We start from the raw sequence: 25,105 nt of genomic DNA on the forward strand, positions 1-25,105 counted from the left end.
TTACAGTCGAATCCGAGGGGAATAATCGATTGTGATTCTTCCATTTCTTATGACTTAAGGCTTAAAACCCTATTGTAGATCCGGGGTAAAGGCCATCACACATACAAAAATTTTAGTCGTAATCGTAAGGTCGCAAGTAAATCGACCAATAGCCTTTCGGAATAGCGCTGATTGGTTGCTTCAATGACGCATCCTCTATTCCGCAGTCTTTTTCCGCACCGTGTAATTTCGCCCTTACGAATTGCTGCCACAGCGTGTGCTGTATATGAAAAGTCACCTTGAGTTCTTTTCATTTATAGATTCATAGATGAAACTGGATCAAACTTCTGATTAGTTGATCAACTAGTTTTTGTCCAGGATATCTAGGAAGAGTTATAGCACCATAGGTTAATTAGCACCATTACAATAATTTCGTTTATCATCTGCACAATATCCCGCGAATCTGTAATTATAATTTAGAAGATTAATTCTCTCTACATTCTGAGGAAATAAGTGAGATAACTCCCCGAATGCGGAGGACAATATCTCTAATCAGGATAATTCTCTTGCTGCAAAATGCCCACAATCATTTTTTTGTCCTTCGTCCAATAAGTCCAATAAATAGAGAGACCGAGAGCAGAGAGAGACAGGTTGCCCCATCTGTCATTTATAGGTCGTCGTAACAGACGCGGATGGTGGACCATGGGCAAAAACCAAGCAAAAAGGCAATGGCGGCTACCCGTTGGACGGCCAGCGAGCTTGGCTATGTGAAAAATCTCCGAAAAATATGATCTACGCGTCGCGATTGACGATCGTAAATTCAAGGTACGTTTCCCGTAACTATTCCTATCCTGGATGATGATGTTCGCGAAACGGCGTGGCGTGTTCGGGACAACGGTAGAACGAACTCGCGCAACATCAACATGTGGATCCCGAACGATTTGATCGTAACAGTACGACTCGTCACGGAGAGTTTGAAATAATCTCGACGCTCGATCCGTGCATTCTGCAAGTCGAATTTATCGTCTACGTGATCGAACTGAACGCTCGCTCACACCACAAACTCTGATGCATCAGCCGGACCGACGCAATTCTGTGCTAAACAAATATCATGTGCTTGACAGTAACAAGTTTGTTTATCAAATTTGATAGCAGCGCCGATTTATAGATTTTCAATTAATAATGTAGTATCGGATAAAAGATGTAAATGCCTAGAAATTGCTCACTTCCTGATATATTACTATTGATACGTCTCTTTTACAAAGTTACATTTCAATGTCACAAATTTGATTGATTGAAATAATATGTATTAAATATATATATAGCTCTGTTTCTATATTTTTTGTTATATTAATTTTATTATAAGTTTCAAACTGTTTATTTCAAATTATTTTAACCATCCAGCATCACCCTGAAATTTTTGATCAGTAGTTTATACTCTGGTCTGAAGAAAACAGCATATATTTTTTTATGGTTTCCGAATATATAAAATCTGAAAAAAATTCTTTTATGCTTGTGAAACTTTAGCAATAAGTTTTTACTATAATAAAAACTAGATGGTATTTTATTTATTTTTTACATATTGAAATTGTATAAGAATTTTGAGAAAATGTGATATTGATTGTACCTTAAAATGTACAAAGTGGTACTGGAGAATTAAATATAAAGTATAAGTTACATTAAGTATTTTCTTTTGACAGGTGTATGGCTTGAAGGCGGAGAAGTATTTTTGCCTGCAAAGGTAGAAATGGCACATGGTATATGCAGAGGATGGCTGATAGACGAATGGACTTGTTATCGAATCGATTAGACAACGAATGGTGGCTGGCAAGTCAAATAGAAAGATACGACTGCAGGCAGGAAGGAGTAAATGAGTGTGCGCACCTAAGTAATGAGCGAGACTCGGCATTATCCTATTCGCTCGGTCTCGGACTTATACGCAGCCGAGGAAATAGAAGTGCTTCTTCTAGAAGAGATACGCGACCTGGAGCCACCACCTGCTATATATTCTAAACCCGAAGACATTCAAGACTTCGAAATTGGTATGTGTTTCAATATTTTAATTAATGTATATTATTCAATAGAACTCACTTTAATATGGAATCTTGTTTATATGCCAAATTGAAACTCCATATCTGCTATATCAATTGTTTCATAGTCACTTTTTGTAATATCAAGATAACATATAATTATTAAAACTTTAACACTGTCTTGTCTTTCTATTTATTTTATTAGAGTTATATCTATATCACTGCATATACGAATGTATACATGGTTTTGATATTGTATCAATAGCAGGCAGTAGGACAGGGGGGCGAATCAGCTCCCAATCATCAGAGCTGGATTCGCCAGGGGTGAACTCGACAGTCCACTCTTGGGATTCGCATGCTAATTATCACGGTCACTATGGTAATAGTGATCATAGACCTGGCTCATCAAACACCATGCCTTGGTCTCGTGCAAGCCATGTGGTTATTTACTGCGACATACAAGGACATCTTAAAACACCTACGGGTGTTGTTAGACTCTTATTACTTGTGAGTATAAAGTCAATTTTATGTAGAAACTATATGACAAACTCAAAGTTTGAGCTACTACAATTGTTTTATATATAGATAAATTAATGAGCGCATTTCGTAGATATCTTCTGCAGCTTGTTTGGCAACTTTATGCAGTTCTGGCACTGCCAAGGTCAGCATTTTTATGCTGCCTTTAGCAGATCGTTTACGATTCATGATCTTTGTAGCTGTTTTCTGTTTCTTGGTCACTGCAGCCCTTCTCTTCCTTGATATTTCGCATGTCATTTACATCCTTCCTTTAAATTGGACTAGGCTGGTAAGTAATGTTTCACTACAAGACTAATATTACATTTGTCATATGACAAATTTTTCAACTTTTGTGTTAATTCACTGCTGAGAGGTTTTTGAATCTCTCTATGCTATAGTCAATCGACAGGCTTAAAAAATGTGTCGTAAAACAAACGTAATATCAGCTTAACACATGTATGTTTCAGAAACTATTTATGTAATTATTATTGTTATAAGAAATTATTGTGTAGATATATTAGTTGATGTTGTTATGTATAAGAGTTTATTATTTTTTTCTAGAATGCTATAGTATTCACTGGCATAGGCTTGTCATATGCTGCAAGTAGCGCATTACTAGCATGTACAATATGGGAATACCACAGTGGAGGTTGGGTACCAAGACGCACACGTTCTCAACTAACTGCTGCAGCAGTAGTGGGACTTTTCTGTGCTCTTTTAGCGTTTTTACTGTCTTGGATACATTGTCGTAGTGGATCAAGTTGTAAAGGTCAAGATTCTCGTAGTCATACTCCAACCCAACTTTATAAACCCGTTGACAATTCTTCTTCCTCTGGGGTAAATAATTTGCATGTTTCATGGCTCAAGTATCGATTAGCAATCACGGTGTAAACATAATCTAAAATGCAGGTCACTTTGAAGGAACGTAGTCCTAAGAGACCGGCTTCATGGGCCGTGAAAAATCAGCAATCGAAGAAACGTAATGTGGACAGTGATACGAACACTAGTAACGGTGGCCATCGCGGTAGCAATCACGAGAAATTTAAACAAGGCGCAAATAGAAAGGACCATTGGGCTACAGCCAAGCAACATATTTTAGAAACACATACGAATAATGAGGATACTCAGAGGGAAGATACTGAGATTGAGAGGAGACGAAGAAGACGAAGAAAAGAGGGTGACAGTAGTTCAACCGGTGATGGAAACGCACCAGGTAGTAGTAAAGTCGATGCTAGCCTTGTTACTGCAGAAGAAGCGAAGACTAGACGAGTGCCGCGAAAGTTACCTCTACAGTCTACAGTGGAGCAGTCTCAGCCGTGGCCCGAAGCCGAACGTAGGAATAGTGGTACTACGCAAATTAAAAGTAAAACTAGGCGAATGCCAGTGAACAATGACGCACAGAATTATTGTGAAATGAATGAGGCTAGATCGATCAATCGAGTGACTCGAAACGGTCTTCGAAACTGGGAAGCGGAATGTACATCTAGCAACGGTATAGAAGAAACTACTGATGCGAATGTGGTTCGTAACGCTATGTGGTCCGGACAGTGGCGCCCACCACCAGATGATGTTCAACCTTGTTCTAGCAAAACTATCGATCCTTACAGCTTTACCTGAATGTCTTATGAAATATGAAGCACACACTTTAGGTAAAAAATGAACTTGTTCTGAACCGAGCAATTTCTGTGAACAGTTTGTGACATAACAAAATTTTTTATAAACCGAGTACATCTATATACTTTACGTTAAACATGTTATTCAATTACAATAGTAGTTTATATTATAATTGAAATTTTATATTCTTTTTTCTTGCTTGCATACAAAATGTCTGATTTTTATATTTGATATTAAATGATGCATAGTGACTGAAGTAGAAAACTGTATCTTGATTTTATATTTTGTATCTGTGTTTTCAACTGTGCATGAAATTGAATGTGATTTAAAATGTTAACGTAAAATATATAGATTACTATATTTCGTACATGCAACAGGTGAAAAAGACGTAGCCCGGACTTATTATAGGGCTCATCAAGTTCGTCGTTATCGAATTTTGCAGGACGAAAATATGTCCAAAGATTTAAGATCTTGTATAAAATTATTGCTGCCTTGTACATTTTGCTGCCAAGAGGATAGATTCTCTTTAGTTGTTCGGGTCCTGACGTTTTGCATCACACAAAACCAGACTGCCCAACTTTGATAAGCAAATAATGCCACTTCATTCCAATCATGTACCAAATAATAAATCTAAGTAAGTTTTAATGGGATTTTGTAAGTATAAGACCACTATATAGCACGTAACACTAATATATATTTAACTAATTATTTCTATCATATTTTGATGCCAACATATTTTGAGCTCCATGCATACTTGAAAAAGCGTTTAGTACATGCAGGGAGAAACCGCCTATTCTTTAAGATGAAAGTGTATATATTAAACCTTGAAAGGATTATATACATACATAATAAAATGCAGCTAGACCGATCTTTCTATCAATCCTACATACAAAGAACGGCAGTTGCAACTGCAATTTGCGACTGTAACTTGTCTATTTAAATTTATATGTAATTGCAAACTCTTGAAACACAAGCGCACAAGATTCTTCTTTTATTAAATTATATTTTAATATTATTTAAGGAAATGAAACTGGTTATATAACTCGTATATATTAATTTATTTTAAAATGCTTAAAAAATTACGATGTGATTATAAGTAAAATATGCGAAAATCGAAGTTTATGAAATTATATTATATTACGATGCTTTTAATAAAGTTTTTAATAAAGGAAAAGATTATATATTCGCGAAATTATAAAATAACTTTCTTGATCACTTAAATTTTGTTTTAATTAAGCTATGATCGGATAGCTTATTAATAATTAGCATAATAATAAAATCACGATAATATTTTATTTTGCAATGACAATACCTTTATAAATATATATTTCACACAATGGCCTTATAGAATTTTAAATTTTTATTATAAAGCACATTTTGAGAAAAATGCTAAAAATAATTTCATATAGAGAGAATTTTTTATTGACTTATAATAAAATTCTAAGACTTAATCTTTGCATTGGAAGATCGGTTTGGCATTAGTTCTCGTATGAACAGAATAGTATGCCTGGAACGATTATTCATTGTATTATTCTAATTAGCTCACACTCTGAAATGTGCTCATTATATTACAATAGTGTCATTCTTGCACAAGGACGGATGTACAAATCACTTAAATTACACAAGTTTTATTTAATTATAATTGTCCAAATTAAATAATACTAATTTAAAAAATGTCTATATATATACATATATATATAATTGATTATCTTTTATTAAATCTTTAAATTGAATTTTTTTCACATATATAATAATACAGAAATTAATAGATTTTTGCTGATTTAAGTTATTAAAAGAGAATGATCCGTCCCTGTTCCTGTATGCATCATTTATAAGTACGTCTTACGTAGTTTTAAAATTATTAAACGAATAGTATTATTTATTGTATTAATCTTTTAATGAAAGAGTCTAGTCAACTCTAGTCAAGCACTTTTTTGTACAACTATATCTTCTTAATAATCCATCAAATTAAAGAGCAAAGTATTTTTTAGTATATACATATCGTGTTAGAAGTACAATTCATCTTAGAGGAAAACTGTTAAGCGCTTGTTTCCTGATTGATAATTCCATTAAGTCTTTTTTAATATATAATAGCATATCTAGTCTTCAGAATTTCTATAATATCTTGTTTCTCCTTCGTTCAATGTATCACGACCATTATACGATCGAATGAATATAAACATGTTAGCTAATCTTGATTAAGACAACTATTTTATCTGACAACAGCTATTTTTTGTCTTTTGATAGGATGCCGCGAGTGTAAACACAAATAAATTACACACTTATCGAACTTTGATGCGTCGACCTTAAATCAATTAATAGTGTAAGAGAAATGCGTGTTCATATAGATTCATAAAGAGAAATAGCATGTAATACAGCAGCTTCGTTGTGGCAAATATAAAGTATCAACTTGTTTTGTTGAATACAATGAGAAATAGCGTGTAATTTTTCTATATGATTTATCTTTGGTATGCTGAGAATTGAAAGTGTGATTATCTTAACATAACTTATGTTTTGTTAGGAGTAACTAATTTATTAAAATATATCACTTGGCGTAATAAAGCAATTAGCCTTGAGCTAGATCAAAGTGTACAAGCACTGCCAGAGGAAATGTGACGCTCTTTTTGAATGTAATGTAATACCGATTCAGTTTTCTTAATGACTTTACATCCAAGGCTTGTAATTCGAATTCGTACACGTAGTTTCATATCATTTTATTTCACGTTCCATATTGTTATTTGTAATAATAACAGATTTTTTAATGTTAATTCTCAAATTTTTCAGGAAAAATATAAAAACATGATTTATCGAATAGTGTTATCAAATAAGGGACAGCTAATGGATTAAAGTCATCGTTATTACAATAAAGACTAAACTATCACTTGACTTTGATATTCGTAAAATTATTTGCTTCAACGAAGTTAATATAATAAATAATAGCAGTATGTTTGTGATACATGAAAAGCACTGTTTCCTTAGAATTTGTATGAATAAATTATCATTCAGGCAATAAATTTCGATTACGATTAATATAGACGCAGATTTCTTTATATACTAAGTTCGATTGACAATGACCCGTAGTGATAGCATGACAATCCAAATCTGTATATAACCTGAGATCCTTTCAAAATCAGGCGAGCTAAAAGGAATTGATAGGAAAAATTATTGTGATTAAAATAGGTATTTTAATGAACACATTCAATTAATTACAGAATGTATTCTTTACAATATTTAGAAACTTAATTTCACAGAATGAATTCCTATCAATTTGTTTTAATTCTCCTAATAGAATAATTTAACTGGCCTAATTCCTTATTTGCTAAATAATAAACCCATGTCACGTTACATGTCCCAAATACGAAATATTTGTCTTGTTTCTAATGTGTTTTAATATTTATGTGAATGTATTCGGGTATTAATATATATATATATATAGTGTCATTGTATTTATATATATTTAGTTACATGTGAATGAATAATGTGATGCTGCCAATAATTATAGTGGACATCAAATTGTAGCGATATGTTAATTGTAGGATTGTTAGGCGAATCGTGAGTCGAATGTCTTTTCAGAAGTCTGAAAACAATGGATATGAATATAAATAAAACGGCTGGGCAGATTGCCAAGTATGACTCAAAGATATCATGCGATGTATGACATCTTGGCGATTTGTCGAGCTGATAGCGAATGATCTAGACAATAAATGATTCATGAGTCACGTAACACTTAAGTTATAGCATTATCACATATTCTTTTAAATGTCATTTTATACATTTAGGAATAAAATGAGCGGCGAATATTATTATACACTATTGATTGTGCGGAGTTGTGCGTGTGATTGTGTATGTTACTTAACAATATATCACAAATCTAGTCAGAGTGAACTTTGTGTAATATTACTTGAGCAAAACAATGTACATTTGTTAGTAAATGCGTTGAACACAATTTGATTGATGACAGATAAGTACGACATTATATTTTGCGCATATGTCATTGCAAAACCAAACCATTGTCACGCAATCATCCGAAATACAAGTGGAATTATCAAAATCGTTGCGCGATCTGTTGAACTTCATAAGAGCTACGCCTTAGAAAGATCGGAATATCTAACAAGAAATGTATATATAAATCGTTATATACCATATTTCCATTGTCAATGCATAATAATTATTTTCAACGCGAAGGCTAATGTAAAAGAATATTTTAGAATAAGATTCATATCGAGCTTGTATACATCTAATATCAATCTACAATTACATAAATTTTCAACATTTTTATCATTACTATTATATTAATCAATTCTTCAAATTGATATTCGAAGATAAATAGGAATTAAGATTAAATAGGAATTAAGAGGAATATCACTTGTGTGTAACTTCAATGGAACTTTTCATCGAATTAATGTATCAGAATCGCTCTATTATTGAGATCGATACTATTAATGTTCGATCTCCTTCAATTTTCCAACTATGTTTTCCAAGTTTTTACGACGTACGCAGTACTTTATTTGATCGCTTCCATTTAACATAGAAGAATAAGGATATACATGTCCAACATAATGATGAATCCAGCCTCTTGAAGAATGAAGAAATCGAGAAAATAGCACATAATATACGACTCCAATATAGAACATAAAGATCATATTTTTGATACATTTCAATTATATTAAGCACATAAGTGTATTACCTTTCATTTCGGGCATACAAAGGCGAAGTCTGCAATAATATCCGGTAAGTAAATATATCCTAGAATAATCTTATGTCTCTGTATCTTCTTACCTGCCGTTGAAGTCTTAATTGCTTCAGTAATAAATATTTACAGATGGATTTCGTCCAACTGTACTGATCACGGTGTACACTCGATAATCCGGATAGATCCGTCGGATATGTCGAAAATTGCGGTCTCGCCATCAAATGACGCTGTTGATGAAGCAGGTGTTGCTGCTGGCACATGTAATTCGAATAATACGGATCATCATAGGCTATTAAATGACCCGACGGAGACGCTAAAGAATTTGATATTGCAACTGTAACAAATTTAAGTAATCAATATATTTATTAACACTTTTTATGTCTAAGTAATCACAATAATTTATTGTATTCCATACAAAGTACACTGAAGTATGTCTAAAGGATTATTTAACGGAATATTTTAAACATATATATATACATATGTAATGTAATTTTTAAAATTAACCTTTCGCCTTCTGAGCATTCAGTAATGTATCATAATATCGTTTCTTGTATGCAGCTAGTTCAGACATTGAACGAGCTTGAAAATTGTTTGCGGAATTTACATTATCCGATTTTAATTCTACCGTTTCGCATCTAAATTAGAAATCGTTTTATTATTATTTGGCATTGTACGCGTGACTAAAACGTTCGATAGAATAAACGCATTTACCCGTGTCTTGATTTTTCCGTATTATTTTTGCACTCAAATGTAGCCGCTTTCTTTTCCATATCATAATCTAAATTATTTTGTTGTAATTGTAATTTAATTATTTTATTAAATTCCTGAGAATTGTGTTTCTTTTGCAATTCATTAACATAAGTAGCTTTTTGTTTCGTCCTTTCAACCGATTCTTTTTGATTTTTTTCTATGTTAATATTTGTGTTCTGCTTGTTTAAAAGTAAGCATCTGTTGGTATCGCTATTAGATGTAAAATCTTCTAAAACTTTTGGTGGTGTTCCAGATTTTGGGTCTTTCGATGTAAAACATACCAAATTCAAGAAGCTCTGTGGATGCGATATGATGCGTGGGAAAGTCGATTCTATATGCATATATGAGAAATTACTTTTGTAATTTTGTATATTATCTATAATTACAAATATTGAATACATTGGTATAATGAATAATGTTACCAACGAAAGTTCCTTCTTGCGCTCGTTTTAAAAAATTGTTCAAGCTTGTTTTAAGTCTATCGTTAGGTGTTGGTAAAAGATCATCCGCCTGCAAAATTTAATTTAATTTTACTTTTAGAGAACTGTTCTAAAATTAAACAAAAATTCTCTATATTTTATTTACATACATTTATGATAATATTCTGATCTTCATCGCAACACACATCCATTTTATGTATCTCGTCTTTAATTGTCTGCTTAGTTGTTGTGTCTTGACCAATGTCGATTATCATATGTGAAATGCCAGATTTTTTATTTTTATCAAATGCATCTTCATATTTTTTATATTTGTATTTAACTTCATTAAATTGTTGGGAAATCTTATTTTGCGATAAATCTGCTATTATCTCAGTATTGTTACTCGTCTTCGTCGAGCGTGTATCCTAAAATGTATTAATAATCCTTATAATTACATTAGAGTTATTTTACTTGTCTTTTTTCGTTTATTTCTCTTTTTTTCTGACATACTATATTTCTGACCCGATATACCGTCTGAGACAAGTGACAAGGATGTGATTCAGCAATGGTATTATTATGCATATTAATTTCAGCCGGCACATAATACTTTTTATTAAGTAGATATTGTCGATAAGACGGCATTTGATACTTATTTCTCTCCAGCCAATTCTTTGAATTATTTAGATGATTTGATGAAACTGCCTATTGATTAATATGTAGAATTTAAATTGACATCAGCTATAAATGAAAAATCGCATTATATGGATCTGTTGAAATGGATTACATTTTTTATATGACTGGGAATCATAGAAATCTCGCTCTCGGAAAAACCTCGGAAAGGAAAAGCTTCGGAAAGTGACGACTTGAAATTCGACGTATTCTTATCGCATAAAAAATTTTGCTTTGGTGATGAAACATCCGTATTTACTCCATCCATATTTTTAATATCAGATATATTTTGAAATGTATTGCTGCTAATGTAATAATAATGAGATATGAAATTATATAATAAAAAGATTACACTGTGTAAAGAGAGCTTACTTTTCCTGCAGATTGACTTTAGTAAAACCTGTAATTGTACGAAACACTTCTTTAATCGTTTTGTCTGATGTATTATCTGGAGGAGGAATCATTGAAAGCAATAGCTGCTTTTTTTGGAAACCACAATCTTCTAGTAAAGCTTGAACTTTTCTCAGCACATGTTCATATGCATTAATGCCATCTTTTGGTTGATATATATGTAATAATTGCGTGATTATATTCGAAATGTTGTTCCCCTCATAATCATGATGTATGGCTGAATATAATGATGAAAAATCTATTGCTGATGCGATGGGATCAGTGTCGTTTGTATTCCCTATAGTTAACAAATATTCTAATTAATTTTTCTATTAAAACTAAAAAATTAAATCCTATGTTTCATAATAATAATTTTGTTATTTTATATATATATAAATCTTCTAAATAAAAAATAAAATCTAATTTTATATATCATTTATCAAATCATTTCTGTTTACAACTGTAAAATACTGTTTGACCATGATAAATAATCATATAAATATACATGATTGAATTGACAACCACAATCTATGCAACTATTATTCGTATTTTTGGATAATTATATTGAAGTGTATTACTCACGCTGTTTAAAATCCATACTCGTAATAATGTAAGACTTGAGAGTGACGAATAGTTTATAACGATTTTAGATATCCTACCAAATTCGATGAGTCAAAATAAGGTATTCGTGAAATAATTGAAGTATTTCCATTATTGAAAACAGCCGACGATGCAATTTACACGGCTCATTTGTAAAATGACTAAAATCCGATCGCATCCGTAAAATGCGCTATTTATATACGTAGTGAACAGAAAAATAAGCGACTTTGAAAAGAAAAAAATTATTTTTTTATATTACAACTATATATTTTTAAAAATGTTAAATGCGGTAGTTTCTCTTATTTTTCTTTTATTTGATATTCTTTCGTTGAGAAAGTACGATTATCTCTACTGTTTAAAATAGACATACTTATGCTTTTAAGAAGGAAATTGCATTTCTCTCTGAGAGGAAATTGTTTCGGTTAATTAAAACACATCTGCAAGTTCTACATATGGCGAGTGGATTATTTTAATAAGGCTCCGTTGCGGAGCTCGGGCCGCAACATTCTCCATGCATGCAGATAATCCTGGAGACTTTGCAAGGATTATTAGTCAATGGTTATTATAAAAGCGAGTTCACGGCATGGACCATGTTACTCAGTATAATGTCCCGACAGAAAGCACTTCTACTTTCCACCTGCCTGTTGGCATTCATTGCCAGTTTAACTTTGGCACTTCCACCCGGAGCACCATGGACAAATTTTGCATCTAAACCAGGTAAGTTCTTTTTATTATTCTGTGTAAAATATATAAAGAAATTATTAATTATGTATTTAAAGAAAACTGTGCTATTCATTTAAAGAAAGTAAATTCTTTATTTTTAAAATATCTTCTAAATCCAAATTCAAATAATCTTCTGATATGTCAAATGTAAAATAGAAAACTAAATTCCAAATAAGAAACTTACGTAATTACTTTCTATTTCAAAATTTTAAGATTACAAAACGAATATCTATATAAGGAAGAATAAAAATTTAATAATTTTATATTCAGTTTTAAATGTAAATTTCTTATCAATGCTTTTTAATTGTGTCTTAATGTCTTTTTGTACATAAAAGATATTATTAGATATCGTATTGATTTATTATTTTATAATTCGTAGTTTATTCGCGAGCTCTCGGACCTCCAGGAGGAATAGACACAATATCTGTACCCTACATGCCAAAATCTTCGTTCATGCCGAAGTTCGTCGACCCAAAGGCGTTTATTTCTAAAAAGACAGATATGCTGAGTAACTTATTCGGCGGTATAGGACCAGTTACATATAACGTGGCAGATACTAAACCGATTATCCCGTACGGCGTAAGTGGACCGGCTTCAGATAATGCTGATAGTGCAAATGCATTATTTAATAAACGAGACATGCTACAAGATGGTAAAGAAAAAATTGATGGTAGCAGTTTGTATAAACGCGGTATGTTTGGTCCGTTTGCTCCAAAGTTTGGCCCAATGGGTTCCATAGGTCCGATAAGTCCAATGGGTCCAAAATTCGGCCCCATTACACCATTTTCATCAGAAACAATACCCGATTTTATGGATAAAGGATCTTTCTCCCGAAGAAGAAGAAGCATAGAAGTACCTTCTTCCGCAGACGTTAATACCATTCCAGGCTCATCATCTTATCCAAAGATAGTAGAAGATATGTCGGCAACAAAACCAGCCGCTGGTGTGCCAAAGGAATACTTGCCGGGAATGTTTGGACCTTTCGGACCAAGTGGACCTTTTGCACCAAGTAGTTCTTTTGGACCAGTGGATCCAAGTGCGATCATTTCGAAGAAATCAGAATTCCTGGACACGCTCTTCAAAAATCTTGCCACTAGCACTCCAGCATCAACAACCGAAGTACCTGCGCCGAAGAGCACTATTGTACCACCTAGTTTTTGGATATCATCCTCTATAATTCCCGGTCCAACCGAGTATACCCAGAAGGTGTCTGACTTCCTGGACAAATTATTTGACAGTATAAATGTAACCGCATTAGAAACAAGCGATGATTCAGACACGAAAAGCGATTTTCTGAGGTCTCTAAAACCCGACGACAGTTCATCGGACAAAATCGCAAGATCTTTAGATGATGCGTCATCTATTGCAGCTGCTAAAGATACAATTGTCGATACGATATTGTCAGAGCTTGGAAATTTAAAAGGCGATATGATAGCGACTTTAAATGATCTAATCACATATGAAAAGAGTGTGGCAGCCGCTGCTGCTACGGTGAAGAAACCTTTTAAGCCTTTCTCTGGTGCATTTCCTTTTGCGAAGCCAACAATCGATCCAACGCTTCCGTTTCAGCAGAGAATGACTGCACTTAGCCAAGTGTTTGATATGCTAACCGAGCTGCAAAGAAACATCAGTGTGGTTGCAAAAAGCGCGATAGCAACTAATGCTAGCACACCAGATAATCCGGAATTGCCGAAGGTTCCATTAGCTAATGGTGCAGTTGGAGCTTCACCGATTAACGACACTCTCTTAAACGCCATTCTGAAGAAAATATCCGCTGTGGACAATGCAACTCCAGTTTCCTATTCAGCTTCTTATTCAGCAAATCCCGTCAAAGAAAATTCTATAATGAGCAGGGCTTTGTCCAAAGGACCAACGTCTTTCTGGGTGTCTTATCCTGAGAGTTCGGCGCCTGCTGTAAAACGACAAACAGGCGATGATTCATTATCGTACTTCGGATATGAAAACGATAATGACCGGCATGATCATAGCCAATACAAGAGAGGTGTACAAATGCAGATGCATCAGGGCTATCAAAGTCTACCTGCAGGTTCGGTGGAGTCTGTACAAGCGGGGGGAGGTTCTACACCTGGACATCAAGGAGGAGGAATCAAGTTGTTGGTAAGAGCGATTTTATTTTGAAAGACGAGTAATTTTAATAATAATTAACTGAAATATTAAGAGAGAGGAAGAAGAAAAATTTGAACCGTTAATTATAAGGTACATCAATTCAATTTCACATAAAATTTTGCTATATATAGCTGTGACATATATAATATTTCTCATTAAAACTTACAATTTATAATAGTATAATTTATTACAATAATTCGTAATGGAAATCACCTCGAATTACAATAAAAAAAGATTCAGAAAGTTTTGAAATTCAATTTCAACTACAGTTCTAAAAATAATTTTCAATAATTGATGTTACATATTCAATAAACGCTACATTAATTAGACACAACAATTATTAATTTATTTATATCATTTTCTCTCTTATTATTCTCTCTTTTCTTAAAAAAATGTTTCAGTTATTATTATATCATAATTATATATTATTATTATCTTGGAATGATATTATTTTAATGTTATCATTAACGTCAATGCTTTGCATTTTCTTCCTTTTTTTAATATATAAATGTTACGATGTCTATAAAATGTACAGAAATCTCTCTCTAAACCAGTAGTATAAAAAAAGAAACATATTAGTATCAAAGATGATTCTTAATGTGTTTACCATTTTTTAAATCTACTCCTACAAATTCTATTTATTTATTCGACTTTACTAAAAAAAATCATGAAAATTAAATTAAATATTATAACAACGAAACAATAAAATAGTCATTTTATAATTTAATGCAAGGCAATGTGCATATATATACAATTTTATGTCATAATATGAGTGTAATAATATAATGCGCTATAATACTTTGGAAGCCTATGTATAAAATTATTGCATTCAAAAACGAGGAACAGGAAGTTACAAATTACCTAACATTTTTCACCGAAAATCTCTTTGTTTTCCTCTCTATATATTTAATCGAGAAATACTCGCATGGAATTATAAAATATAATAACCTCATTTATTTTCAGATTCAAATGCCTAAATTGCCTAACTCTCAAGCTCCAGGCTTTCAAAGTATTAATTACAGTTAAGTACGCGTAAAATGTCTCTAAATTATGATATATCGCGGGCATCTGTTCATCTGTCGCAGGGGCCTAACGCTTACGGAAACTCGAATAAATGGGCTGATTGGATGCAGTATCACAAGAATGAGTATCAAGATCGTAGGCACCATCATAACCACCATTAGGCCACTCAGCAGGACTGTTTTTTTCATTATATTTACATGATTAGTTCTCAATGAAAAATCTTTTAAAAATGTTATTATCCAAAAAGTATAAGTAAACGTGTACGATATTAATCGATTATTTCCAATAAAATATATTTGGCAGAAGATAAAAGAGAAACGACAATGTTACAGAATCATTTAAAATTATCTGCGATACATAATATCGAGATATGATATACAAAAAACGAATCTAAAATGCCGGATTTATTGTATCGTTTGTTCTTCATTAATCGCAATACAGTGTACTTTTTCTATGTATACGTGCTGAAGGATATGAAAGGTTAATGCTCTTTCTGTGATAGTATCTAATCTATTTTCTATTTAATCATATTCTAATAATAGCAGTAATACGCTGATGTACCCATCAGTCGCGCAGACAGACCGCGACACACGGACGCAATCCTGCATCAAGTGCGTTGCTTTGTTCGTCAATCAGCAATGCATTGCACGCAGGGTAGCGTTAGTGTGTTAGGAAGCATCACAGTTTGGTTACGCGACGTAGCGTTCTAGAAGAGGTACATTATTATCTAACATTAATATCAAATCGAAGAAATGGAGAGACAAGTTTCTTTACTTCGGTACGAAAAATGTTATTTGTAATACTCGCTAGGTATACCTGATTTCATTTTTACCCTTGTTACACTTTCATACAAAATTGTGGAAATATTGGCAGTATCGTGGTAAGTATAGACTTGTATGTTGCCCATTACATATCTTAACAGTTCGAATTGCTAGAGATACGGATCTATATTCGTAAGTAACGAGCAACTTTCGAATTCATCGCAAAAGCGAAATGTTCTTATGACTTTGGTACTTTGCTATTGATTGTACTATACTCCTTTAAGAGTGAGTCACTATCATCTGCCTTTTGTGACTCTAGTAATAAGATATTCCATTTGTTGATCAATACGGAATACCATGTAAAACGATGCTAGTATACTACCCAACGTTACCAGGAATCCTAATCCTTCGAATATTAGCTTTGGTGCGAATATCTTCCAAACCATTAAATGCCGACAGTGTATAGTTGCTGCGAGCATGCTGCCGAAAGTCTGGAAAATAAATAATTAATGATACAGATATTTGAATGCATTTCTTTTTTTAGACTATTTTAGAGAAAAGCAAAATAATTTATCTAAATTTTAATGTCTTATACATATTTCATGCAACATACTCGAATTCCGTGAAGCAACGCGTATTTCCCCGCAATCGCAAAAATTGCAGCGTGAAAAGCAGAATCTTGTTCGAATAGGAGAAGTTCACCTCTCTTTATATCATCGAAAAACTTTGCTTTGAGAAATTTCGGAAATATTCGATGCAATGTAAATGGCACGACCACTAATAATGGTAACGTTGCACCCAGTAATATATGCGATCCAAATGTATTAATACCTGAAAAAAAAGAACATTTCAATAGAAAACTTTAGCCAGTAGAAATTTTAACGAAGCCGTAATAATACTCACCAATTAGAATTGCTGACACTAAATTTCCGTAAAAGTGACCACCAGTTCCTATAAAGGCAGCATGCCAGTGAATAGTAGGAAACGTCGCTTGATGGCCAGTTCCATAAAAGAAATATTCAGCCAATAAGAACCAGCAAAGTAATACAGGCATCGATACGTCAACTAGTTCAGCTATATGAAATAAAAATAAGCATGAGAAAAAAATTAAGGATCTAAATATATATTAATAATATACGTATTTTAATGTATACACTTACAAATATTATTAGCATTTTTGTATCTCTCTATCGCGGATAAACCCAATATACAAGCACATGTTATAAACATCAAGAATGTACCAGGCGACAGAGTATCTCCTAATAATAATGCGTACAAAAGTGTAAGGAATACGCTTAACGAGATAAATGCAGCGCTATAGGCTGTCCCGAAACCATAAATGACCGGAAGTTCATCGGTATCTATTCGTTTGCGGGAAATGGAGTCTTTTATCTTTTCGAATAATCGAGGCACTATGTTTTCATCACGGTAGACGTCGATGGATTCCTTCTTCTTTGGCAGCAAGTATATACTAAGCGGACGATAGTAGAGGATGATAATCGCGAGGATGCAGAAGAAGTAAACCACATTGGGTAGCGTATTGATCTCCCAGGATAGCGCGAGTTTCGGCTTGACAAACTTTGGAAGCTTTTGCAAAATCCAATAGCAACCCATGCAAACACTTACAATTACCGGACAATACTGCCCCACTATGACGCTGGGGGCAAAACCTGTGAGATTTCCACAACTTTGCAACCATAGTCTAACTATCACCACATATGATGCCAGGATGATTGAAGCGAGTAAAACGGCGAGTAGAGCACGCTCCCAGTTATTTGGCATTGTGGACCAACCAACTTTTCCAGTTGCAAATATAGAACATTCCCGTTGTAGATGTTCTTCTCTACAGCGCCAGAAATAATGCGATAGCCTCACCGAGGCACATGCTAGTAAGCCGATAATTAATACAATTGTTTTGAAATTTGATTTTATTGGTTTTGAAGTAAATCTTGTTTTCCTCTCAGTAGTACTATCGGAATCGTTCTTTCTCAGGTCAAATATTAGCAGGCATACAAGTGTAACAAATAGGAAGGATAAGACTTTGTCTTCTTCAATTATGTAACTGTTGGAGAAGAGTCCGCATACCGTTAGAAGAAGTATTATTCTAGCTACATAGGTCAACAGCTTCATTCGACGATGATCATACCAACACATCGATATGACATCCCAATTTTGAGCGATTACTATAACCAGTAGACCAATAGAAACTGCGCCAGTGACAAAAAAGGTTGTATTCCTCAATTCTTCTAAAATATTTAACAAAAACAAGCACGTGATAATCGCCGCGGTAACTAAATTTGCTATGATGGCACATTGCAAAAATGAAGATTTAAATATATCACACATACGACTCTCGGGGATACCAGTAATGAACAGATAAAAGAAAAACAAGGAACAAAACATCAAAAGTAAACCCTTGGAAATTAGTCCAGAATCAAATTGGACCCATACTTCAGAACATGTGTCCTTCAGTAATTTAAAATAACCTTTGGTATCCCGAATAAATGCTTCTAACTTTTCCAAACTATCAACTTGCTTAACTCGCTCAGAAAGAAGACTATATATATAATGTAAATGCTGCAGCTGCTCTTTCGAAAATAAATACGTATCTGCAGAATATATCTCTATGTATTTTTTTGTTTGGGCAATGTTCCTCCATAGAGAATGTAACGGATACGATAATTGACCAGCAGCTACTTCTACCTTACTTGGCAAACAATCAAGAATTACAGATCCTAGATTAGAAAAGGGAATCGGTGTGCCGAGGATCGACGCCAGAGTAGGAACAAGATCAATTTGATTTACGCTATTGCCGTCGTTAATCGCAAATCCTTTCAACAGCGGAGTCGTTGAATAAACAAACATTGCAGCCTCGACTTCATTGGAGCTGTCACCACCGTGATCTCCAGTCTCAGTCATACCATGATCTCCAACAACAAAGAGTACCATATCCTTTTCGAGAGATGCTACAATCTCTTTTATAAGCATATTTGTGTCATTCAATTTCCTCGTCATTTCTGGATGCTGCATGCCATGCTTGTGTCCACAGTGATCTACCCCGAGAGTGTGCGCTATCAGTAGCGACCAGTCTTTCTTCTTCAGCTCGAAAAAGATACGATACTGAACATCTTTATCTACGCTGTCCAGATCCCAGACGTTGAACGACGGCGATGGAAATTGCCTCATGAATTTATCCGGAAATAGATTGGTCCATGTGTCGTCCCCCATAAAAACGATGCCTCCAGCGGCATTTTGGTCAATGAGATTGTCTTCCTGGATGTACTCCGAGGCAAAGTTCGATCCTACCTCTATGAAAGTAGGCAAGGAACCCGTTGTGAGACCTTTTAAACGTTGCATGGTTGTGGTAGGTGGATCAGCCACGAATTTGTACAGACGAGAGTGCGACGGATATTTTTGCAGTAGTTCATGGATCACAGGCAATTTGTTGCGATGGTAAGAAGACGTGGCAGCGTCGTCCTCGTACCACTCCGCGAATTCGTACTTCAACGCATCGACGATCAAAAGCACAACCCGCGCTCTGCGCTCCAGACATAATTTGGCGGCGTGCTCCGTGTCCTGGAGGATGTCCGTCGCGTCGCAATCGTCTGTCGCCGTGCACCGGGTGCAGTTGGCCCGTTCCGGCCGAGAGACGCGATTCAGGAGGAAACCGCTGGTGAAGACCAGCAGGCCGGCCGCCATCAGGTAAGACATCCATGCCTGGAATACCAAGTAGTTCCATAGCCGGCTCATCTTCGTCGAGTCAGTGTTGCTCTTGGATAACGTTCACTGGTGGCACAACGTCGAGGGAACTCCGACGGAAACTTAACCTACGGTACGCCGGTCCGTTCTTCACCATTGTTGCATCTAAAGACGCGCGATCGGCCGCGGTATTGTTTTGGCCGCGCGTTAAATACGAAAGACGTCTAATCGATAATTCATGTGTCGCGGTTCGAACAGAACCTAACCTCAAACCGCTTCCCACTACGTGGAGCAGACCGCATCAGTTCTCATTGGCGTGTCACTTGCGGTTGCTTGCCGCATCACTCAAACAGCAAATTCTCAATTCGGTTTACGAGGATCGACCAAAAAGACCACGGAGATCTCTTATCTCTCTCGTCTACCTCGTGTCTTGTTTCGTCTCTCACCTCCATTGACCTCCATAGTTTATACTCCGGCATTTCCGGCGCAAACAGCAGTCCCGGTTTCACGCATGCGTAAAAATACTCACTCCCCCAACGGCCCCAACTCCAACTATCTCAAGTGTTTCGGGCCATGGCTGACAAATCCGATTGTTTCTTACGCCGCGATTTGAAGCCCCCGAAAGTTTGAAACAGTGCCAGAAAGAGATTTCGATTAGCTTCGGTATTCGTAGCAATTCGATAACGAAGAAGTGAGTTTCTCAAGTTATTCTCACGCGTTTGACTGTGTTCCCACGACGCGTGCCTTCGATCGTCGCTGACGTGCGGAATGAACGCGTCTGTTTCCTAACCTCTCTATCAGCTAGACGATCGTACGAGCGTTCTGTTTACCAAAGCTTTATTACTAAGAAGAAAGGAAAAGTTTTTTTTTTCCAGAGTAGTCTATTGGCGATTTTATCTATCGTCATTAACAGTACATATACATATTTTGTGGCATACCGTTATTCGCGCATGAGATCTCTTTTATTTATAAATATTATTTATTAGGAGTCACCATGACAGGTGGAAATACCGCTGAAAAATCAGCTAATAATCCTTTGGAGCAGTTCGTGCTGCTTGCAAAAACTGCGAAAGGCGCCGCCGCCATAGAGCTCATAAGACAAGCCGTCGAAACGCCTGGCGTTCATGTCTTTGGCGAGTTATTGGACATGCCAAACATCAAAGAATTAGAGAATGGTCCTTACGTTCAATATTGGAATACTTTGAATCTATTTGCATACGGCACCTATAAAGATTATCTGGAGAATAAAGAGAAAGTATTAGAGTTAACTCCTACGCAAAAAAAGAAGCTTCAGCATCTCACAATTGTCACTCTGGCCACGAAAAACAAATGTATACCTTACTCGGTATTATTGGAAGAGTTAGACATAAAGAATGTCAGAGATCTGGAGGATTTGATTATCGAAGCGATATACGCCGACATAATCCATGGAAAGTTAGATCAGAAAAATTCACAGTTAGAAGTAGATTATGCCGGTTTAGGACGAGACGTTCGGCCAGGTGATACCGGTGTAGTAGCTGAGACATTAGCTGCCTGGGGTGAAGCGTGCGATACAGTTCTATCTTGTATCGAACAGCAAATATCTAGAGCTAATATCGAGAAACAAAAGGCTACTTATCATAAAGAAAGAATACAGAGAGATGTGAGTTACATTTCTCTATTTTGTTTTTTTTATTTAATAGTTTTAGAAAATTGTTAGAAAATTAATCTAATGCATAATGAACATTTTTTCTTGTTGCTAGATTACTAATATAAAGAAATCCCTCGCCGCTCAAGCAGGAGGTGGAGGCATTCAAGAAGCTGATATGGCTGGTGGTAGTTCTGGTGCAGGAGGAAGCGAAGCGAGTAGAGAAGCCATGCCGGTACTCTCGGAAAAGAAGAAGTTACAGAAAGTCAAATGTATCAAAGTCAGTGGTAAGTTTTGGAAGACATAAACTTAGTCTTTTCTTGCGCAATGCATATTTTTCTCACTGTTCATCCGTTCATTGAGTCGGATATTATACTTCGAATTTGTTATAAATCGTGGCTAAACTGCGGCTATTAAAATTGAATTGGAACGTATGTATGAAGAAAGTATCGAACATTCTTGTATCAACTTTTTTTTTTTAGATTGTGAAATGAATGATGCATGAAAAGATTATGAATGAGAAGGATAACATTGAAACGAATTTATTAATTATATATAAAATATAATCCAAATGCCGAATCGAGAATCCTTTATGTATCTGAATATTGAGTTCGTAGACACTTTTAAAGCAAAGTAGGGAAATAATATTTTATACAACGTGTTCTAAATATATAGCATCGAATTGTATACGTCAAACATGTATGAGGTCTCGATTTAGTGACACATTTATGGACTCAATGTTATAATAACAAATAAAATTAAGAGTACTTTTCTTATCAAAATACATTTGTAAGATTGATTTATTGACACACATCAGTATAAGAAGTCTTTTAGAAAAACCGAATATAATATTTGAATAAAAATTTCCACTTTAATAACTGCAAATGTTTAGCGACAAATGTAAAAAGAGCAATAGATTTCATACTTTTACTGTGATCATTTTAAATATTATGACTAGTATTTGCTGTATAAAGGATTTCAGTACTGTTAGCATAAAATTTAGCATTTATTTACGGAATTGATTGTTTATTTATTTACATTAAACACAAAGTAATAATATGTATGAGGTATATGTAACGTGTGATGATTGTCTTTACATCGAGCATTTGAAAAAAAAATACAATGAATCTTTTCTTTGTGACAAAGATAATTTTGTAGGTAAGCTTGAATATTCTTGTAATATATCCCTGTTTATTTTTTTAGACCAAAGACATCATGTTTTGTGTTTGTAGGGCGTGAAGAATTTAATTAGGATTTGACGATTCTCTAGATGAATTTGATAAATAATGCAACGTGTATTGCATATTTATCAATGCATACGTGCCTACCCATTGCCAGTTATCACATAAAACGGTATGCCCATTGTGACGAGTTGGCTTACGTGTACTTCCAACAATAGTACCGTTCGTACTGTTTGCGTTCAGACTTTACAGATTCTCGTTTTGTAAGGATTTGTAGTCGCTAAACGATTTACTGACGGAACAATGCGTAACTAGTCGGAGAGGTCGTTTTTGAAGAAACTTGTATATTCAAAAAATTGTAAAGGTATGCCACTGATGTAGCTTAGCAAAGAAAAATGTCAGTCGTCCGTTAAAGCGTTGTAATTGCTATTCGAATAAAAAGATAATATATTTTAGCGAGGCTTTTTCTATTTTTTTATTACCTGATGCCTCTCTCTTTCCTTCACGTTTATAAAGTAAGTTTCTAAAAAAAACATGTTAGGCTTTAAAAATCACTATAAATAGTAGGTGTGCAATATTGTAGGACGACATAAAATTATGTTGCTGTTTTAATAAGGGTAGAAGGTATCTGTATTTTTATACATTTAACGAAAAATTTCTGTATTTACGTCTGTTTTCAATTTTTCCCGATTCGTGTCGTAAATGCATTTTTTGTGCTTTTTTTTGTTTTAAATGTAATTACGAATTGTGGAAGTAAATTATGTAAGTGATGTCAATTATTCAAACGAAGTTTTATAATTTAATCATATAATCTCGGTGTTTTGTTTCCTTTTCAATGTGTAATTTATATGTATATGTATATACGTATGTATATATGTACATATGTGTACACACATGTACACATACATATTTTTATGGTTTGAAATATAAGTCATCAATTATACGTGTAATCGGGATTTTCAGGATCTGCTACTGATCCACTAATGGTCGATGGGACAAGTTGGGAATAGCCGAGAATGAATTAGGTGAAACCTTCTGGCGTACCAAGTCGTTCGGATATTCTGTCACTCTCTTTTCCCCCTTTCTTTCTCTTTTTTCCTTTCTGTGATTTTGATGTTTTGAAATGTAAAAGCAAACATTTCTCCTATAACCTTTGTAGTTTTTAAAAATAAACCATCTTTGAACTGTCTTATATTTATTGTAAATCGCAAGAAAAATAAAATCGTGCTAACCAAAGTGTTTTTCTTTCTTCCATAAAAATTCGTCTTAGAAAAGAAAAATAGTATAGTACACAGCAATTACATCGTCGATTTTATTTTTAACTTTCATTTTGATGAGTACATTACGCTATTACTATCTCCTTTCTATTTTAATTTATAACGTATTTAAAATATCTTCAAGTCGCGTAAAACGTATATATATTATTTTTGACATTGCGTTCTTGTGCATTGTATTCGGAATTTATAGTCGCATAATCACTCACGCGGTTTTGTTATAATTCAAAAGGATATTATAATTAAATTGGTTCCATACGCAAACACTACACAACACATCCTTATTTATGTACGATCGAGTGTACGATATTACATGCGTATGTACAATTATCCATCTATAATGTATTTATATATGTACATACATATGACTGTAAATACCTGTCGAGAAACATTGATATTTTCCTTCATATTGGCTTTTACATAAAATTTTAATTTTTATAAATTTTAACATATTCATTGCCCGCGTATCAGATGCTCCTGATCAGTTTCTAAACCGTTATATACATAACATCAAAAGACCAATTTAAAAAATTAAAAGATGTGAACACTTATTTTTACGTAGTGACTATTGCAGCGGAATCACGTCGAGACAGAGTCGGTTTCGGACACGAAGGCAGTGAATGTGTTAAATATTTGAGTAAAGTGTACAATGTATAACAAATGTACACATTGAAAAATTCTTTTCATACGATAATACGCAAGTGCTAAATTTTATTCTTTCATTTTCAATAGTTTTCTAGTTTAATGTTATTTTAGTAAAATTGGAATTATATCTTTCTTATTAAAAATTATACAGCGAACGCGCACGTGCGCGACACAAATGTGAATATGTATTAAATTGTGATTTTGAGACTTGTTTATATATACTAGTATATTCAAAGCTTGATGAAAAAAGAAAAGAAAAAAGTTTAACACATTTACTATATTTTAAAGCAGCACAGTTTAGCTAGCTGTACTCTCATATTAATGTCCGTGTATGTGCAGAGCAATTCCTATAGTTTGCAGAAAATTTTCCTAAACAATAAATTTA

At 34.2% G+C, this 25,105-nt stretch overlaps 5 protein-coding genes across 17 annotated transcripts; 3 read left to right on the forward strand and 2 right to left on the reverse strand.

Annotated features, from left to right (window-relative positions):
- Positions 1-671: 671 nt before the first annotated feature.
- LOC108725542 (uncharacterized) lies at positions 672-5,115 on the forward strand. Of its 5 annotated transcripts, XM_018452606.1 has the most exons (7): positions 672-804; positions 1,680-2,021; positions 2,275-2,516; positions 2,620-2,814; positions 3,087-3,362; positions 3,435-4,174; positions 4,582-5,115. In XM_018452606.1, the coding sequence occupies exons 2-6, from the start codon at positions 1,871-1,873 to the stop codon at positions 4,140-4,142; spliced, it is 1,572 nt and encodes a 523-aa protein (XP_018308108.1). In that variant the 5' UTR covers positions 672-804; positions 1,680-1,870; the 3' UTR covers positions 4,143-4,174; positions 4,582-5,115. The 5 variants fall into 5 exon arrangements, with proteins under 5 accessions (XP_018308108.1, XP_018308107.1, XP_018308111.1 ...); XM_018452605.1 differs by lacking the exon at positions 4,582-5,115 and having other exon boundaries at positions 3,435-4,245; XM_018452609.1 differs by lacking the exon at positions 4,582-5,115 and having other exon boundaries at positions 3,447-4,245.
- Positions 5,116-8,497: 3,382 nt separating this feature from the next.
- Positions 8,498-11,658, reverse strand: LOC108725453 (uncharacterized). Its single transcript, XM_018452472.1, has 10 exons — positions 11,643-11,658; positions 11,043-11,358; positions 10,786-10,975; positions 10,524-10,703; positions 10,172-10,426; positions 10,005-10,092; positions 9,544-9,913; positions 9,337-9,467; positions 8,919-9,166; positions 8,498-8,855 (listed from the first exon to the last, which is right to left on the reverse strand). Exons 1-10 carry the CDS (start codon positions 11,656-11,658, stop codon positions 8,823-8,825), a joined length of 1,827 nt encoding a protein of 608 aa, XP_018307974.1. The 3' UTR covers positions 8,498-8,822.
- Positions 11,659-11,923: 265 nt separating this feature from the next.
- On the forward strand, positions 11,924-15,851 carry LOC108725541 (uncharacterized). 3 transcript variants are annotated; one of them, XM_018452604.1, is made up of 4 exons: positions 11,924-12,377; positions 12,763-14,501; positions 15,474-15,519; positions 15,596-15,634. In XM_018452604.1, exons 1-4 carry the CDS (start codon positions 12,176-12,178, stop codon positions 15,601-15,603), a joined length of 1,995 nt encoding a protein of 664 aa, XP_018308106.1. In that variant the 5' UTR covers positions 11,924-12,175; the 3' UTR covers positions 15,604-15,634. The 3 variants fall into 3 exon arrangements, with proteins under 3 accessions (XP_018308106.1, XP_018308103.1, XP_018308105.1); XM_018452601.1 differs by lacking the exon at positions 15,474-15,519 and having other exon boundaries at positions 15,596-15,851; XM_018452603.1 differs by having other exon boundaries at positions 15,474-15,623.
- A 74-nt stretch (positions 15,852-15,925) lies between these two features.
- Positions 15,926-20,432, reverse strand: PIG-O (phosphatidylinositol glycan anchor biosynthesis class O). Its single transcript, XM_018452600.1, has 4 exons — positions 17,455-20,432; positions 17,198-17,368; positions 16,908-17,125; positions 15,926-16,785 (listed from the first exon to the last, which is right to left on the reverse strand). The coding sequence occupies exons 1-4, from the start codon at positions 20,042-20,044 to the stop codon at positions 16,591-16,593; spliced, it is 3,174 nt and encodes a 1,057-aa protein (XP_018308102.1). The 5' UTR covers positions 20,045-20,432; the 3' UTR covers positions 15,926-16,590.
- Positions 20,433-20,543: 111 nt separating this feature from the next.
- On the forward strand, positions 20,544-23,959 carry CSN7 (COP9 signalosome subunit 7). Of its 7 annotated transcripts, XR_001936755.1 has the most exons (5): positions 20,546-20,804; positions 20,980-21,635; positions 21,736-21,907; positions 22,853-23,165; positions 23,765-23,831. XR_001936755.1 is itself a non-coding variant. In XM_018452616.1 (4 exons), the coding sequence occupies exons 2-4, from the start codon at positions 20,988-20,990 to the stop codon at positions 23,809-23,811; spliced, it is 867 nt and encodes a 288-aa protein (XP_018308118.1). In that variant the 5' UTR covers positions 20,544-20,804; positions 20,980-20,987; the 3' UTR covers positions 23,812-23,959. The 7 variants fall into 7 exon arrangements, 6 of the variants coding, with proteins under 6 accessions (XP_018308118.1, XP_018308119.1, XP_018308120.1 ...); XM_018452616.1 differs by lacking the exon at positions 22,853-23,165 and having other exon boundaries at positions 20,544-20,804; positions 23,765-23,959; XM_018452617.1 differs by lacking the exon at positions 22,853-23,165 and having other exon boundaries at positions 20,545-20,684; positions 23,765-23,959.
- The last annotated feature ends 1,146 nt before the right edge of the window (positions 23,960-25,105 follow it).

This window comes from Mycetomoellerius zeteki, unplaced genomic scaffold (genome assembly GCF_001594055.1).
Source record: "Mycetomoellerius zeteki isolate Tzet28-1 unplaced genomic scaffold, Tzet1.0 scaffold35, whole genome shotgun sequence".
NCBI classification, from domain to species: Eukaryota; Metazoa; Arthropoda; class Insecta; order Hymenoptera; family Formicidae; genus Mycetomoellerius; species Mycetomoellerius zeteki.